Here is a 19,410-nt window from a genome sequence, read left to right as displayed (position 1 = left end):
TCTGGACCAAGTGATGCTCATTTATGGTTAACAGAATCATCTAGATTTAACCTTAGGAAAGAGGTCTTGGTAGTTGAGATCTGAGGATCCTGGTTTGAAACCAGCCTAGGCAGAAAGTTCATGTGACTCTTATCTCCAGTTAACCAGCAAAAAGCCAGAAGTGGAGATGTGGCTCAAGTGTCAGAGTGACAGCCTTGAGCAAAATAGCCAAGGCAGAGCATGAGGCCCTGAGTTCAAGCCCCAAATATAAACAAATAAATGATTTAACCACGGGGCTAACCTTGGTGGCAAGAATCTCACAGACCCTATAAAGAAGACAAAAATCATCTGCAACCTAGCAAGCAAACAAATATGCATAAACCAAATGGGTGATGTTATTTCCTTCCGGAATACCAGATAAGAACCTATAAACAGAATTTTATAATGTGTCACATCTTTTAGTTATATTTTTCTCAGTCCAATAGCCCTATATTAAAGATTACTAAAAGAATTTCTTAAAGGCAAATGCAAATATTCTTATAGGATATGGAGACAAAGAAGACAATTTGAAATTATCTATAAAAAGAAATGCCAATCCTTGGTGTCACTAAAAGCCACACATCTTTGTGTACTTAAATCATAGTAAGTGATCAGTAGGATGTATTTTTTCTTAACAAAAGAAACTTAAAAATCAGGAGTTGAACTCTTTGCTGAAACATGTATATGATGGCAAGAATGAATGCCTGAGCTAACAAGATGAAGCAATGAATCTCTCAGGAAATGCTATGCCTCTGACTCACATCTTTATCTGTCTGAGGTGTGAGTCAACCTACCTGGAGGTCCAGGCAGGCCTCGTGGTCCTGGAGATCCGATACCCCGTTCACCTTTCTCTCCAGGCAAACCTAAGCAAAGCCACAAGACAAAGCATGGAGCAACATTTCCCTGGAAACACACATTTCATCTTAAATGCTCAGACTTGGTTTCCAGAAATTCATTTCCTTAGTGAAAAGCAGCATCTAATTTTTCACAGAAGTTCACTCCTTCAGCCAGATTCTTTCTAGACATTTGTATAATTCCAAGTTCAGGGCCAAGAAACAAATCTGGCGGGAAGTCAAGGGGAAAAAAGTATTTGAAGGAAACAAACACGTCTAATACATTTTTAAATCGTTAAGAAAGGAAATCTTAAATAAATGAGTTGTTTAAAAACTTCTCAAAGAAATCTTATCATTCATTCTGTCTGGCATCCAGATCGTGAGATTTAGAGAAATACCTAAGTTTTCTCTTGAATACTAATTAGTCCTGAAATCATTGTCTTGAAACATCTGGAATCAGAAAATTCTATTTTTTCCCCTTATTCTTTTCCTTCAATTGCACTTACTTACCATGAAATTCAAGTCAAACAACCATGGAAGCCCAGCACCAGGCACTTGGATCTAAAACTACAGAGCTGTTTAAGTGTACTCAGTTGCTACTCCATTTTTGGAACAGCCACAGCAATTAGCAAGATTTTGGAGCCTGATTGAGTTTTGCCAAGACACAGAGTTTCCCATTACAACAGCCACAAAAATCAGAAAATGGCATTATCTCTACTGAGATCTTCAGACCAAAGCAACCTGTGTTCTAAGATAGAGATTTATAAACTGCCACAAAGAGAGGGAGATTCACACACACACAGCTCTTCCGAGACTGTCAAATAAATCTAGTTTGCCAAGTTCCATTGGCCTCCAATCCAACCCAGTTCTTACAAAGTCCTCTCTTCATTTCACTGTGGCAGCAGGAAAGACCTACCTCGTTCACCAGGCGGGCCCTGCATGCCTGGGGTTCCTGGAAAGCCTGGTCTGCCCCCAGGCCCTGGTTCTCCTCTGGATCCAGCACTGCCAGGGGGTCCTGGGGGTCCCGGTGGGCCTGGCTGGTTCCGATTTGAGTGGTAATCATTTGGAATCTGATTCAGCATCTGATTGAATCTGCTCATCTGACCTGTAACAGAGAAAGAAGGGTTGGTAATATAAAAAATAATCAATTAATATACAAAAAGCAATTATGGAGAGGAGAGAAAGTGGAGCTAGCTGCTTTTTCTTAGCATTTAAAGAAACTCATCTCTAGTGTTCTGTCTCCCCAGTAAACATTTTAATTAAGAACCTAAAAATAAAAATAAGACATGATAGTCATCCAGAACTAAATGATCTCTGAGAAATGGTCATTTCCATAAAATGCTGTCCTACAAGCCACAGGCATTACTAAAAAGACAGAGTGGTTAAAGTTTAATATGGCTCTGAAATAAATCCGGTGATGTCAGCTGACATTAAACCTATTTTATTTATTTATTTATTTATTTATTTATTTATTTATTTTGCTAGTCCTGGGCTTAAGCTCAGGGCCTGAGCACTGTCCCTGGACTTTCTCAAGGCTAGAGCTCCACCACTTGAGCCTCAGCACCACTTCCGGCTTTTTTTCTATGTATGTGGTACCGAGGAATCAAACCCGGGTCTTCATGCATGCTAGGCAAGCACTTTAACCACTAGGCCAAACTCCCGGCCTGAACCTATTTTAAATGAACAAATTATGCCATTCTTGTATGGACCTAAAGCATCAATAACCAGATTTTAGTGCAAATTGAAAAATACACATCTCTGGGCCATTTTTCCAAAGACAGTAATTCACTATCTAGGGCCTGATCCCGGGATTTTCTTTTCTAACAAACAGTATAAGTGATTTTCATTAATTTTTTTTAAAAATTCTGATTTTTGAAACAATTCGCATGGAAGCCTGAAGTGAAGGTGGACTTGCACTCATTCTGCAGTAGCATTAATAGGCTTCAGGAAGTAAGAAGGGGCTGAAAAGGCAGAGTGCCAGCCAGGTAAGGCATGGGCCTTGATTTCGAGACTCATTATTGGCTAGAAAAGGGGCTTGAAATTGGCTGTCATGGGGCTTGAAATCTGGGCCTGGACATTGTCCCTGAGCACTTCAGCTCAAGGCTCCAGCCCTACCCCTTGAGCCACTGTGTCACCTCCAGTCTTCAGGTCGTTAATTGGAGATAAGAGTCTCACGGACTTTAGTGCCACCGCTGGCTTTGAACCGTGATCCTCAGATCTCAGCCTCCTGAGTAGCTAGGAGTACAGGTGTGAGCCACCTCACCAGGCTAAAAGTAACATTTGACGATTAAATTATCTTGATAAGCCTCTTTTTTTCCGTGACAAAACAAGTAAAAAGCTGGAGCTCATAGGACTCAGTGCATAAGTAACCCAGAAAGTTTGGTACTGAGAAATTTCATTAAAAAGAGTAACACAGGAACAGAAAAGCCCTTTTAAAATGTGATTCTGCAGCCAGCTGAATCTAGAAATGTTGCTTTGGACTATTACTTTACTTTAGTGACAATCTTTACGGTATTATTGGCTTTACCTAATCATCTACGAAACTAGCAGTATATAAAAGCAACAGCCCATCAAAAATGAAATGGAAACGTGTCTCTTACACACTCTCTGACTCAAACTCTGCCATTTCCCTGGTACTGGTTTAAAAATGATTTTCCTATGACAAAAAGAAAGTCATTGTTACCACTTATCAGTTGCTCGCAGACTTGTCTCGCTACTGCTCGCATCATGTTCTGAGAAGCAATGTCTCCCTGCCCGTGGAAACAAGAGAATTATCAGTGGGTCATTATTTTAGTCCTATGGCATCAGATGTCAATGCTTAACACATGAAAGAACTGTAACTGAAATTTTCAGAAATACATACCCTATCGCCTTTCTCTCCTTTTAACCCGGATTGGCCCTGAAACAGAAATTTCACACGTTAAAGACTGAAAACTGGTCTCAAATGATGCATGAATAGACAGAACTGTTGTCTAATGAATTAGCAAAATGATACTCATGTCCTTATCTATCTGACTCATATTTAACTTCTCTGTCAAAAAATAATCTCTTCTCTTTCTCACTCTGTCTCTGTATCTGTCTGTCTTTTCTTCTTCCTGTATTTCTCTCTTACTCTCTTTGTGTCTGTCTTTCTCATTCTGTCTGTGACTCTGTCTCTCTTTAGGCCTTTTTCTCTCTTTTTCCTCTCTTTCTCTATTACTCTATCTCTGCCATCTCTTCCTGTCTCTTCCTACTCCATCTCAAAAACACATGACTTCCAAACCAGTACTTAAGTATAAATACTATGGTCACAACGATAAAAGATATGTGCCACGCACATTTTTTACACAACACAGTCTTGAACTGCAAAGTATGTAAGAAGTGCACATAAACTATGCAACTTCATAGTATTGAATTTGGTTAGCTTGCTAGTTATGGTAGAATGTCCAGGAGGAAGTGGTGAGGCTCCTTCCATTCCCCTGGGCACCAGCAGGTCTCTGGCTAACCCTTCTCGAAAATATGCTCCTCTTCCCTCCCTCCAGTGAGTCTTCATATCCTGGGTAGGAAGAGAACCAAGTGTCTCTCACTGAATAACACAAATAGTCTCACATCCAACTCAAGGAAAGAAGCTTTGGCCAAGCTCAATAACAGAACATTCCCTGGCCATAAGAGTTCCTGGAAAACGTTTTCCTTAGAGTGTAAAAAGCTTTAGGTTTTAGTCATAGATTTGCAAGCTGCCAATTGCAATTACTGAAAGAAGATCTAAACAAATTTGCTGTTTATGTTGGAGGGACTGACCACGCTCAAGGTACAGTGAGATCGCACAGAGAAATATCACAATGAGTCCCTCTCCTTGTATTACAAGTGCAGAGTAATTAAAAATAGAATAAAATAATAAATGAACATGATATTCAGATTAATATTCCAAACCAAACTCATCCTTACCATTCCCATGGAAACCACGGCAGTCCAGACAAGAGTTTTACCCTAAGAAACTAGTAACTACCTAACTGATCTTACTGCTTCCCATTTTGTTCCCTGGATAGTCTACTTTCCATGCAATACCAGAGAAGTGTGTGTGTGTGTGTGTGTGTGTGTGTGTGTGTGTGTGTGTGCATTTGCATATGAATGTGCCGATATTGGGACTTGAACTCAGAGCCCTGGGCATTGTCTCTTAACCTTTTCACTCAAGACTAGCACTCTACCATTTGAGCCACAAGTCCATTTCCAGCTAATTGCAGGCTCATTGGAGACAAGAGTCTCAAAAATTTGTCTGCCTTAGCTAGCTTCAAACCTCAATCCTCATATCTGAGCATTCTGAGTAGCTAGGATGACAGGCTTGAGCCACCAGTGCTCAGTCCGAATGGCATTTGTAAAAGGAAAACTAAGCCATATGAGTGTGAGTCACACCTGTAATCCAAGCTGCTCAGGAGGTTAAGATATGAGGATCACAATTCAGAGCCATGCCAGGCAGGAAAGTCTGTGAGACTTTTCTTTGCAATTAATTACACAAAAAAATCCTGAAGGAGAGCCATGGTTCAAGTAAGAGAGTGCTATCCTTGAACAAAAGAGTTTAAGAACAGCACCCAGGCCCTGAGTTCAAGCCCAAGATTGGCACAAAATAATTTTTAAAAGGAAAGGAAAGATCACATCACTTCTATGTTCCTGAGATCTTCATACAACACTGAGAAGAAGGTTTATTTTTAAATTCTCATCATTTTCCTCAATATCCACATGGACACTCTTGACCGGGATCTCTCTCTGTTCATCATTTCTTCCCAGCACCCCCGTCACTCCTTCCATTCCTGGTGAAGATCCGTTGGTCACTGCTTTCCTATGCCAGACTAAATGCCTCCTTCGGGCCTTTAATTCTTGCTGTTCCTTCCACCTGAGACCCTCTTCCCATATAGCTTTTCCCACACTTTATTCCAGTGTCACCTCCTCAGAGAAAACCCTAGACAGCTGTGTGGAAACAGCTGCCTGATCCTATTCAATCGCTCTCCTGTCCCTCTGTGTTTCTTGATCCTTCATATGCTACTTCCTCACTGCAAGCTGCAATACTCCTGTATGTGATGTTCCTCCAAGTCTAGAATCATGATACAGGAAATCACTTGATCTTGTTCATTGTTACAGATCCGGACCTTACAAAAACTGGATCACTCATTGTAGACTCTTCACAAGTGCACAGTCATTAAATGAATACCTATTCCATCAATCCACAGCTGAAAGTATACACCGTATCACATCAGGCTTTAAACTGACAAGAAGTAATTAATTGGCTATAACAGCTAACAACAAGAAACTAATAGTGATTGGTTCAGGTTTTCTCTAAGATCCAGATAATAGATTTCTATACTAGTTTCGGTTTTAGCAATTAGAGCAAGATAAAATAGAGAAGAAAAGGACAGGTGATCTGTTATCTTTGAAAACCAAGGGATCTGGGCACCGATGGTTCATACCTTAATCCCAGCTACTCAGGAGCTACGCAGGAAAGTATGTGAGACACTTATCTCCAATTAACCACTCAAAAACTGGAAGTGGCACGATAGTAAACATGGTAAAGCACTGGCACTGAGCACAAAGAAATCACGGACAGTGCCCAGATGCTGAGTTCAAGCCCCATAGCCAATAAAATTAATAAATAAATTCTAAAAAATTAAAGGGAACAAGAGGAGAGATGAGGCCAGTCATCTTCAAATGCATACCAAATAATAACTATTTTAAGGAAAGCTTGGGCCAGGATATCATTTTACCAAAAAAAAAAATGGGACTTTTATGGAAATGTTTTTCTTTTTGCCAGTTATGGGGCTTGAACTCAGGGCCTGAGCACTGTCCTTGGACTTTTCTCAAGATTAGAGCTCTACCCTTGAGCTACAGCACCACTTCCAGCTTTTTTCTATGTATGTGGTACTGAGGAATCAAACCTGGGCCTTTGTGCACACTAAGAAGCACTCTACCACTAGGCCAAACTCCTGGCCCCAGGGAAACTTTAATAACATTTAATTTGGAAGGTTTGCTGTTTTGGAGGGTTTTTTTTTTGTTATTTTGTTTTGTTTTTACACTTGTTGGTAGTTCAAGATTGTTCTAATATGTGCATTTTCTTTGTGTTGTGACAGAACTGGGGCTTCAACTCGGAACCTGAGCACCATTCCTGAGCTTTATCACTCCAGGCTGGCACTCTACCACTTGAGCTACAGCTTCATTTCTAGTTTTTTGCTAGTTAACTGGAGATAAGAATCCCATGCACTTTTCTGTTCCAGCTGGCTTTAAAACACAATCCTGAGCCCTCAGCTGGCATACAGGCACTACCCACTCATGAGTATTTTTAATTTACTGTTACCCTGAAATTGTCTTATTATACATGGTTTGTAGAAGCCATTTTCACTTCCAATATTCAGAGCTCACAATGCTAAGTAAAAACATTGCACGTAGCTTCCTGCCAGGCTCATTTATGTGTGAATACTCCTAGAGGAGGAGAGGATGATAGAAGAGGGGGGCACATAAGGCTGTGGAAAGCTCGGCAGTTAGAACAAATCCTTGTGAATATTCTTAAAATATTATTTTAAACAAAATATCCAAATAATGAAAGTTACATGTACATTAAGAAAGGGTAGTATAAAAGAATAGCACAATAACCAAAGTTGATACAATTATGTATGTATATATTTTGCATGTACCTACAGTCATTCGTGCCTATAACTTACCTTCTCAGGAGGCTGAAATCTAATGATTGCAGTTCAGAGCCAGCCAGGGCAGGAAAGATTTTAAGACGTTTATCTCCAATTAACCAGCAAAAAGCCTTAAGTGGAGATATGGCTCAAGTGGCAAGCATTCTAGGAGTTCTAGGAGTTGAACTCCGAGCCTAACACACACTAGACAAATACTTTACTAGTAAATACTTTCAAAGCAGAAAACCAATGTTCTAGCATCCTCAACAAAAGAGACATGCCATGGCTGTTGTCAAAGGGTTAACTTCCACAAACCAAGGAGATGGGTACCAGTCACCATGCGGATGTATTTCTCTGTACTTCCCAGCATACCATTTCTCAGTAAAAAGAATCATTTTGCTGATCCAGCTCTGAGGCTTTGGGTGTTTTTACAGTGCAGAAATATGTGTCTTGGCGCATTTCTCCTTTTTAAAAGACCCCATCGCCACAATTTTCATCACAAAATATTACACCACCTCAGAGAACAAAATTTTCAAAGCCACAGTTGCAATGGGTCTTAGACATATTCCCAGCTGAGGTAACTTAACATGTCCGAACGCTGGCTCTCCTGTTATTTGTACCCATGGGAGAATGAAAGGAAGCAAACAGGTGAACTGTCCACTCACTGGTCTGCCATGGTCTCCAGGTTTTCCTGGTTTTCCACTTGGCCCTGTGACTCCTGGAGAACCTGGACTTCCCTAAAACACACAGACCAAGAAAGGAAATATTAGAACACCAAGAAAAGCCCAGCAACAGCAAACCAACAGACTACAGCCTCACTTCAAAACTTGATAAAAGAACAGCATGCCATTACACCTTGAGAGGAAAGTCAAATTTTAATGTAAAATGGAGGAGGGGGAAACTCAAAATTCCAGCTCAGGCTTTTTGTGTGAATTGGGCAATTTTAAAACATATCTTGAGACTATCTGAAAGTATAAGGCTGGGATGTAGCTCAGTTGCAAAGCACTTGGCTTAGGAAGTGGAACACCCTGGGTTCGATCCCCAGTATCAAAGAAAGAAAAGACCTCCCCCCCCCCAAAAAAAAACAAGTTAAAATTTGAAGTGGCACTGTGGCTCAGTGGGGTAGGATGGTAGCCTTGAGATGAAGAGCCCCAGGACAATGCCCAGGCCCAGAGTTCAAGCCCGATGGACCACAAAAAAGAAAAAGGAAAGAAAATATAGGTATACATTATTTACACAATTGATACACTATGAGTGCAGTAAATATGTTACAAAATAGATTCATCGAAAGCTCTTTTCTTTTAGCTTATTTGTACTACCAACGCAGAAAACATTCCAAAAGACGGAAACTAAAAACTTGGGCTGGAGAGGAGGTGAGAAAGTAGCCAATTTTTTTTGCTGATTTCATACTAGAAATTAGCTTTTGCTTAGAAACATTTTTTTGAGATTTCTTGCGACTTCTTGTTCCTTTGCACTGAAAGTAGGAATTTGTCCATGTTGCTTTTCACATAACTTCCAGACATTCAACCATAGATTTATGGTTATATATTTAGTAGAATTATTTATTATAATTTATTTATTAATTACTTAGCATAATATGCCTCAAAGTCAAGAGACCTGATTCTCTCTAAAATGAACCCAAAAGATGATGGAAAGCTTGGAAAGAAGAGCCAGCATCTGTTCAGATCTTACCGGAGGCCCTGGTGGACCCCTGGGTCCCATCGCACCATCTTTTCCAGTGAATCCCTATTGTAAAATGAAATAAAGCACAGATAAGGAAGGGAGTGAACAGGTTTTCTTTTTAAAAAAAAGATATTGAACAAAGTGTTAAGTGTCAAGTGTCATGAGATGGATTTAGCTAGACTTGCAATATAAAGACAAACATACCTTAAACATAATTTCAGTGTCCCCTGTCCTTAATTCATATGCCAATTAGTCTCTATATTCATGTATTTCAATAGTTTTAAACAAAGTTCTTTCAAATCCTAATGAAACTCTTTCCAAGAAAGCAGCTTCCGTTCAAGACTCTGGTGTTTCACTTTTTTAAGAGTATAAAAATAGCTAACCAACATTTACCCTTTTCTTTGTCTTTATTGGGGGTAGGAGTGGTACTGGATTTGAATTCAGGATTTCACACTTGCCTAGCCACCCAACACATGCCCTTCCATGTGTATGCTTTCATTTGTAGATGGAGTCTTCCGCTTCTGCCTGGACTGGCCTGGGACTTCAGTCCCCCCCAGGCGCCTCCCCCAGGACTGGCATTATAGAGGCATATACTACACCACGCCAGCATCATTAACATTCTCACCTGGGCTGGTCTTGAATCTCCGACCTGCCCAACCCCACTTCCCAAGTGAAAAACTGACCCTTTATAAAAAGAAAAGAAAAACAAATCAAGTTTCATAAACTGTCCCAGTGAGCAGGCTGCTGAGAGAAGTAAATGATATCGTAAGTGAGGACACAGGGTCACTGCTCACTTAGGAAAATCTGCAAACTGTCAGTATGCTGAAGCAGAGGACAGTGTGTCTCTACTCCCGGAGCATGGGTCTTTCCTACCCTGGAAAAAAAAGATCCTGAGCTGTCTTCACTGCCCCTCACCTCCAAGAAAGGAAGGTCTTGTCCTCTTCACAGGAAGTTTGTCAGTCTGTCTATCTCTGTCTCAGTCTCTCTCTGTGTCTCTTTCTATCCCTTTCTTACTCCTCTCACCCAGGAACCAGAACTGCATAGGCTTAGGTGCTGACAGACCCAGTAGGAGGCCCAGAGAGCCTTCTCTGGGCAACCCCCAGGCTCCCTCCTTGGCTCCTGCCTCCTATCCATGTGTTGTTTCTCTTCTCTGCCTTCAGTGCCAAGTGACCTTTGCATGGAATGAGTCATAATGCTACCTAGTTAGCATTCGTTCCCAGCAGCAGGTCTCTGAAATCCAGCCAAGGATTTCTGAGTCAGGTTGTTGTTTATGGTTGTTGCATTCCTCTGTCAGAAGCGATTTTTGTCCTATTTTCTACAATGAATAAAGACGAGCATTTCACCCATCTTCTTGGATTCTAGTAGAAATCGGCATCATTCAGATGGCTGCCGGCATTAAGTATCCACCCTTCTCTTTAGTCTATTGATTTTACAATAGCAAAAGCTTTTTCAAACTTGTTTGAAATATTCTGCCTCCCCTCCCTTAAAAGAAATGTTTTCAAAAACTTATAGGGATAAAATATCAGTCTGTTTTCTGAAAGAACAGGGCCTGCTTAACAGAAAACAGATCCCAAGTTAATCTGATATAATAGCAACATGACTTCTGAGAGCCACTAAGCAACAATGTCCCAATAGTACGGCTTGCACAGTCTGAATGGCATTTTTCTGTCGAAATTTCTCCAGCTGCTACTTTGAACATTCTTTCATTTCTAGGTAAGTATCATATTTTAGTAATCTTTCTTCAGTCATCCTACCAACATCCTAATCAACTATTTCCTTTTTGGGTGTGTGTACTTGAATTCAAGGACTCAATTTCTTTCTGATACCCTACACTTGAGTTATGTCTCCAGCTTGTCATTTTGCTGGTTAATTGGGACTAGAATCTCTTTTCTGTCTGGGCTAAGCTTTGAACGTGGATCTTCAGGTCTCAGTCTCCTAAGATTATAGGCATGAGCCAAGTCACTAGCACTTGATAATTATTTTCTTTCACAGAAACAGATCTAAATTGGAATGAGGAGGATTTTATTTTGATGTCCTCTTAAGAATTACCCACCAGGCATGGTGGCTCACACCTGTAAACCTAGCTACTCAGGAGGCTGAGATGTGAGGATAGCAGTTCAAAGCCAGCCCAAGCACTAAAGTCCATGACACTCTTATCTCCAATCAACAACTAGAACACTGGAAGTGGTGCTGTGCTTAAGGAATAGAGTGGTAGCCTGAAGCTGAAGAGCTCAGGGACAGTGCCCAAGCCCAGAGTTCAAGCCCCGTGACTGACACAAAAAAAAAAGTGGGGGGGGGTGAATTAACCACTAAACCAATCTGCAGGCCCTTGGAATGCAATTGCATTTTCACTTTTTTTAAATTGCAAAGCTGAAGCAATTACTGCTAGGTCCTGCCATATATAAGCAATTGAGGAGAGCAATGATGGCTCTCCCATAGACATGCTGTCACTGCGCTTCTCCTGAGGATTCTCATTTTGAAAATGGCCTTGAAGCAAATGCTCATCACAGCGGTCCTGCCTCACCGTGGTCATGGACTTTGGGTCTCATTTTTATTTTCTGAGTTCAAGTTCCTTGCCTTTGTTGTGGGTGTACTGGGGCTTAAACTCAGAGCCTCAAACTCTTGCTTAGCTTTCTCCACTCCCACCTGGAGCTCAACTACTTGAGCCACACCCCCACTTCTGGATTTTGATAGTAAACCAAAGAAGAGACTCTTGGATTTGTCTGTCTGGGCTGGTTTCCAACCAGGTTCCCAGTGTCAGCTTCCTGAATAGCTCAGATGACAGGCCATGAGCGGCAGCTGCCAGACTAAGTTTCTTGTTTCTCAGCAAAGATCCTTGTATCAGTGTCTCTCTAAGTCCCCTGACCTCTTCACCAATTTTCAGTTCTGGCAGGTAGGTACGCAAGGATAGGGCAGGTAAATGTGAGACTCACTTCATTCATTCAAGTTATGAAATCATTTGGAATCATAGGCCTACGAATGCTTTAATAAGAACCTAAGGAGGTTAGAGTTGCTGCAAACCCAAAACCTATGGCCTTCAGGCTGAGGAAGAGGAGGAAGAACAGGCATCTTTTCCAGTTTTCTTGCCCCACCCCAGAAGATCTGGGTAGCCTCACCACATAGACGTGCTAGCTGCCTGAACACCAGTCAGACTGGACTGGAGAAGGGGCTTCATGCATTGGCAACAGGATGATATCATTTCTAGTATTGTTCCTCTTTGCTCAAGAAAACTTACTCTATCTCCTGGAGGTCCCGTTGGTCCCGGGGGTCCTGGTAATCCTGGGGTTCCCTACAGTGAAGGAAACAAACAAATAAGACCCTGGCACAGAATCCCCGCATGGAAAAGGATTCTGTTCTTATCCAGAATGCTCTTTCTTTAAAAAGTTCTAGAGCAGGAATCAACAATCCCTTTAGACAATAATCCCTTTAGATGTTCAACGGACCAGCAGGTATCTGAATGGAAGAGCAGGAACTGGAAGGCCAGGCCCAGGGGACAGCATGGAAGTAATAGGAAGCACAGGCCCAGACAGGAGGCTCACCTTTCTGACCCACATAAAGGCAACCCTTCAAGCAATGCACAGCAGTAAGAAAAGGTAACTTCAAGAACCACTCACCGACCGGCCTGGAAGGCCTGGCTCTCCAGCATCACCTTTCATTCCCTGGCGACCCTGAAGTGAGCAATGGAAAATGGTTCTCAGGCATGGCGCAAGGGTGAGGAGAAGAGGGGAGCTACGAGTCATTTACAACACCGTCTCTTCATACCACTGGGAGGGTCAGAGGTCAGCCTACACAGTATTTTTGAAGGGCAATGAATTAATGCTCACTTTAAACTATAAATGTTCTAATTTCCATTAACAGCGCTTTATGAGGTAATTTTATATTTGAGGGTAAATATACCTAACTTTGAATAAATATAGTTTCACCAAAGAGATTTATGCATTACTTCCAAGAAATCTTTTTTTTCCAAAGCTTAGATGAATAGCAACAGTATATATTTCTACAAAGACATCTATTATGCTGTATACCATTTACACATCTAAAATAATATTCATCCTAGGATATGATCTAAATCACACATCCTGTTGGATGGTCTCAGGAAACATTTCAGTTGGGAAAGGCATAGCGAAAGTTCCAGCTAAGCTCACTTAGAGAAAATCATACTTACTTGCTCTCCCGGAATAGACAGCCCATTAGGTCCCTGAGGACCTGGGGGCCCTTGGGGGCCTGGAGGACCAGTATCTCCACGAGGACCAGGAGGCCCCTAAAATACAAAAGAGGAGGCGGAGAACTGAGGATTACGGTTCAAAGCTAGCCTAGGCAGGAAAGTCTGTGAGACCCTTACCTCCAATTAACTACCCCAAAAAAGCTGGAAGTAGAGCTGGAAGTAGTGCTCAAATGAAATGGTAGAGCACTAGCCTTAAGTAAAAACATTCAATGACACTACCAAGCCCTCAGTTTGAGCCCTAAAAACAACACAAAAATAAATAAATAAAAATAAAAAAGAAAGCAAAGGAGGAAGAAAACCACAGGTAACACCATCCCACCCAGTACTCATAGTCACTGTAACTCCAAGATATCAGTTGTTTAATGTGTGTGCACATTTTAGAATCTACAAAAACCGCTCCAAAACAAATCTTCAAAGAAACAACCATCCCATTAAAAGATGGGCCAAAGACTTAAAGAGAGACTTCTCTGAAGAGGAAATAAGAATGGCCGATAGACACAGGAAGAAATGCTCCACATCTCTGGCCATAAAAGAAATGCAAATCAACTATTTACCATAGCAAAGATATGGAACCAACCCAGATGCCCCTCAGTTGATGAGTGGATCAAGGAGAGGTGTATTTATACACAATGGAATTCTATGCTGCTGTCAGAAAGAATGACATCGCCCCATTTGTAAGGAAATGGAAAGACTTAGAAAAAATCATATTAAGTGAAGTAAGCCAGACTCAAAGGAACATAGGCCCAATAGTCTCCCTCATTTGTAATAATTAGTACACATCTAGAACTCTTCTAGCAGGGAATTATAATAGCTCAAAACTTAAGTACACAAGATCATATGAAAGGAACTCTAGGATATGGAAACCAGAGCTTTATCTTGTGTGATTGTTGTTCTTAATGTAGTATGTTATTTCTCCTTTTTTTGTCCTTATGGTTAATCTCATGTTGTTATTATATCTGACTTTTTTACCTGGTATAGTGTATATACATTTATTTGCTTATTTGAAATAGAAAAGAGAAGGGGGGAAACAAGATGTTTGGGAGGGGATGGGGGAGAGAAATGGGGACAAAAACATGAGAAGGGGTATCAATGTGTGAGAAGTAATGCACCTACCACCTGATGAATATAACTATAACCCCTATATTCATTATCCCGACAATTAAGAAAAAAGTCGATTTTTACATTCACATGTTTTTAGATGCATTGATTCCCGTATACACAGAGCTCAGATCTCATGAGACTGATTTATATAGTAACTCTCTGTCCTCAGGAGATGTGACTACAGGCTGCCACTCCCCAGCTGAAACCAAGGACAGCGCCTGAGGTACCCTGACACAGAACCTTCTGTTTTAAAGCCACGTTATCTTCTCAGCAGAAATGTTAATGGACACACACGCACGCACACACACACACATGAACGTGTAAATGAACTCTACAGTATACTCACAATTGCTCCATTGATACCTCTTTCACCTCTGGGACCCTTGGCACCAGGTCCTCCCTAAAATGCAATATAAGCGCACATTTTAGTAGGAACAGAAGGAAAAAAAATTTGATGTATAAAAGTGACTTCAAGAAAATGAATATTAAGAAGCTGAAGCATGCATTTTCAGGAGCAGGGAGACATCAAAGAGGTGGGAGATAAGCAGAGAGAGAGAGATGGTAAACAAATGTGGTTGTATTATTCAGTGTACACATGTGAAAAGGAAGCCAGGAAATTTGAGGGGTTGAGAGAGATGGGGAGAACAAAAGAAGGGGTTCCATGGACCAAGATGCGTTATACTCATAGTCTGAATTGAACCCCTTTTTATACAAGTACTTAAAGATAATAAAATGTATTTGGAACTTTGTGAAATACATTCTTTAAAGAGATCTAAAATAAAACCTGTATTTAAATACACACAGAATCAAATGCACAAATAGAGTTGTCTAGGGTGGATTTCACGGTTTAACTCCCTTGAGCAATTAGCAGAATGCTAATACTGGGAAGCCTAAGCACGCTCTGCGTGGGGAGCAGCGAAGGCTTAAGGTAAGGGGAAGACGAAGGGAGAGGAGGGGGCGTGAATGCAGTCATCACAGCACTCAATGTGTATCTGTGAGAACTGAACCAGGTCAAGCGAGAGAAGGATGGAAAAGGGTGACACTGATTAAAAGACACTGTGCTTGTAAACTGAAAGGGTGACATGGAACCCCTCTATACAACTATGGAAAGATAAAGTTTAAAAAGAAAACAATATCAAGGGTATCAATGTATGTGAAGTAATGCACCTTCAGTCTGGCAAATATCATGTAACCCTTCTATTAATTACAATAAAAAATATATGAAAAAAACAATATCTAAAAAGAAAGCATATCTCAAGTCTCTGAGTCCCAAAACATGTATTTAAGAAACACGAATGCAACAAGGTGGTGGTGGCTCATCTGAGCTACTTGTGAGGCTGTGACCTGAGGACCACGATTCAAAGTCATTCTGGCAAGAAAGTCTATGAGACTCTTATCCCCAATTAACCACTGAAAAGCTGGAAGCAGAGCTGGGGCTCAAGTGATAAGACTGGTAACAATGAACAAAACAGCTCAGGGACAGCATCTAGGCCCTGAGTTCAAGCCCTAGTGCTGGCATGGAAGGAAGGAACGAAGGAAGGAACGAAGGAAGGAACGAAGGAAGGGAGGGAGGGAGGGAGGGAGGGAGGGAGGGAGGGAGGGAGGAAGGGAGCTAGGGAGGAAATGATTCAAGAATTCAGAGATCCCTGAGCAAAAATAAAGTTAACATAAATACATCTAATAGTATTACCTCTCAACTACAGAAAAACTTTCTTTAAACAATCTGTCCCATCTGAGGTACAACTTTATGATTACAAATATATGTCACTATTACTTTAAAAACTTAATACAACCCCAATGGCATTTTGACTGTGTATATGAGAAGCTACTTTCTTATTAGCCCCAATCAATTTATCTTAAAACAATAAGCCAAGTTAGTAAAATTTGATATTTAGAAATTCTGGCACTGGTCCTGTGTTAATCACCTATTATTCTCTTCAAAGAGGCTAGGGTGGCTTTTTCAAATCTCCATAGTTTCCAAATCAAGTTTGTTTTCTTAAGAGAAAGCTTCTTTGAAGACTAGTCAATATCATTATTCCAAAAGAATAATGTCATAATAATATCATTGTCATTGACACCTTGTGGGTGTCAAATATGAGCATCTGATTTTGTCCATGATTTACTCCATTTCAGATCTCTAAATGTGCTACAGAGATGGTAGCTTTCTCTGTTCTAGAAAAGACAGATTCATGGAAGCATATTATGGACTCCATACTGGCAAGCATTTTATTTCCATTTTCTTACCGCAGGGCCTGGAGGTCCTGGAGGCCCAACGCTGTCCTGGGTACACGTGCAAGCATTGGGAAGAGCAGGGCATTTGGCTTCATCTCTCTGAAATGTGGAGAACTCGATTTACTCATGCATTGCACCCACCCCACCTCACTGCGATAGGAAACCGTTTCCAACTTGAAAAGACAAAACTGTATTTATGGTTACTTAGAAACAGTCTTACATTGAAACTGGCTTTGCTCCTTTGTGTCTTTCTTGCATGCACTACTTCAGGAAACTACACACTACCCCCTCTCCCCGACCCTGAAAAAAAGTGTATAAGATTTCCAGCACCACTGGTAATTTAATCCAATTTTCTTTAATCTAATAGGAGATAAATGCCACAGCTATCCTTTGTGGTTGTTTTGCTTTTGTTTCTTTTGGCCTTTTGGAGGCCAAAAAAAAATGCTTCAGGCTAACCTAGAATTCACCCAGGTTAGCTCTGAACTTGCTATTCTCTTGCCTCAGCCTCCCCAGAACTGGGATTACAAGTGTTATCACCAGGCCTAGCCCAACACTTGAAGCTGTCAGTATTGAACTTCATGCTTAACTCGGTGTCTTCATGCTTAACTCCCATTTGATTTAGGGGGAAAAGAAAGCCAAGACCATTTCCATGCCCAACAAGGCCATTCCTGTTCTGAAAACCAGCATCCGACCAGCAAGCCCATCTCTGCCTATCACCCCCGATTCTCTGCACCACCACACACACCGGCACTTACTCTCACTCTACTCCAGCCCCACTTTATGTTCCTCAAATGTTTAGAACACACTGGGGCCTTAGGGCCATATCTAACTCCTCCCAGCTGCATAGATCCTTTCTCCTGTCCACACAGCTGGCTCTATCACTTCCTTCACGTCTCTGCTTCCACCTAACCTTACACTGCGGGCTAATGGTGCCTTTCATCACAGCCTATCTTCCACCTTGGCTTATTTTTCCTCCTAAAGCTAATGCTCTGTAGCACAGTGGCCTCATCTCTCACAACTGGGGGCAGAGAGGACTTTTCAGGGTCCCAGCAAATACCAAAAAATTCTCAATATTCCTAAGAATCTACTCATATCCTCTGGTACACTTAGGTTATCTCCAGATTACAAATAATCTCCCAGACAGTAGGAAAGCTACTCTATTATTTATAAAATAATACCAAGAAGAATGTCTGTCTTGGTACAGGTGCACTTTTTAAAATATGTTCCAACTGGGTACCTGTGGCTCATGCCTGTGATCCTAGCTACTCAGAAGGCTTGGTGCAAAGCCAGTCAGTCAATGTAGACAAATCAGAGAGATTCATCAACAATTAACCAGCAAAAGGCCAGAAAGAGAGATACGGTTCAAATGGTAGAGCTCCAATCTTGATCTTAAAAAGCTAAGCAAGAGCAAGAAAACAAAGTTTGGAGACCAAGCCCCAGTCACAGAACACAAAACTATATTTCAATCTGAAATTGGTTAAATCTACAAAAGAAAGACACACCGCTGGAAAGAGCCAATTGTATTGTATTTGTTAAGGTTTTCTTTTTTGCTTTCAATAAATCACATTTTTAACACTGTACCCCTTACCCCTAGAACACGTAAGAAATTCTTGCTGACTAAATAATATACATTTACCCATTGATTACATACAGTATTTTTCTTGCCAGAAAGGCTCAAATCTATTTCTGACATTCAACTTTGTAACAATTACCAACTTCATAGATTGGGAGCGGCCAGGGGAGGGGAGAAGATAAACCAGCATTTCAAAAAGAACTATATTTATTTCTACCATCTAAAAAAGTCTTAGACATCCAGACAGGTGATGATTTAGTTTGTAAGAAATGCTGATATTTTATAAGCCATAAAAAGGGTTTGCACTGAGGAAGTTTATCTAATGTACTGACTCAGAATGACTTTTCTGCCAGAGAGATCGTCCAGAGATAGTCTTGAGAATTCCCAGTTAGTGAGGGAAGGGTCACCAAGCCCAGAGCTGAGCTGGCTGATGGACTCTTAGACTGCCTGTCCCTTGGCTCCAATCAGAAATGCCACAACTGAATGCCACTTCCTCCACTCCCAGGCCATCTGTCCCTCTGGGATGCTTCCTGAGGGATTTTAGTAAACCCTGGACTGGGTCCATTCTTACTTACCCTGGAAGGGATATCACAACATCTGTCTCTACTGGTCCACACTGGGCTGCAGACAATATCAAAATTCTGGATTTGGAACTGGGGGGGGAGGGGAAAGACAACATGACCTACACATGCAATGCATAAGAAATATTTCATATTATCATTTCCATATTTGAACCGCTGACACTTTTCCAGACTCTCTCAAGGGGGCAAGGACTGTGGAGTCAATGTGCTTCTGATTTCATAAAGAAACAATATAACACAGGTGACTAAGAAAGATAATAAGAGTAAGAGGCATACTTGAAGTTTCTGCTCTGAGTTCACTTCCTGTGTTAAAATGGTATGTTGATTGCGAACTTTTTAAAAGAGTATCAGTGTCTGTCCTGAAATGAAATCACGCCACACATTTACATGCACTGTGTGTGTGTGTGTGTGTGTGTGTGTGTGTGTATGCGCATGTACACACGCACACACCCATCAGTACCAGAGCTCTAAATCAGGGTCTGAGTTCTCTCCCTTAACTTTTACCACTCTGTTGTAA

The 19,410-nt window shown here is 41.1% G+C and overlaps 1 protein-coding gene across 1 annotated transcript in view; it reads right to left on the bottom strand.

The window, feature by feature from the left end:
- Window positions 1-19,410, bottom strand: part of Col12a1 (collagen type XII alpha 1 chain) — a 125,616-nt gene that overhangs the window by 4,483 nt on the left and 101,723 nt on the right. Inside the window, exons 53-64 of the mRNA XM_090338543.1 lie at window positions 18,888-18,965; window positions 16,752-16,838; window positions 14,854-14,907; window positions 13,347-13,442; window positions 12,796-12,849; window positions 12,417-12,470; window positions 9,191-9,244; window positions 8,164-8,235; window positions 3,715-3,750; window positions 3,535-3,601; window positions 1,768-1,956; window positions 813-881 (exon numbers count right to left, since the gene is read on the bottom strand). Coding sequence (XP_090194669.1) covers window positions 813-881; window positions 1,768-1,956; window positions 3,535-3,601; window positions 3,715-3,750; window positions 8,164-8,235; window positions 9,191-9,244; window positions 12,417-12,470; window positions 12,796-12,849; window positions 13,347-13,442; window positions 14,854-14,907; window positions 16,752-16,838; window positions 18,888-18,965 — 910 coding nt within the window. The remainder of the gene's footprint in view (window positions 1-812; window positions 882-1,767; window positions 1,957-3,534; window positions 3,602-3,714; window positions 3,751-8,163; window positions 8,236-9,190; window positions 9,245-12,416; window positions 12,471-12,795; window positions 12,850-13,346; window positions 13,443-14,853; window positions 14,908-16,751; window positions 16,839-18,887; window positions 18,966-19,410) is intronic.

This window comes from Megascapheus bottae, chromosome 8 (genome assembly GCF_031878675.1).
Source record: "Megascapheus bottae isolate mThoBot1 chromosome 8, mThoBot2.hap1, whole genome shotgun sequence".
In the NCBI taxonomy this organism is placed as follows: Eukaryota; Metazoa; Chordata; class Mammalia; order Rodentia; family Geomyidae; genus Megascapheus; species Megascapheus bottae.
This window is presented reverse-complemented; position numbering and strand designations above follow the sequence as displayed.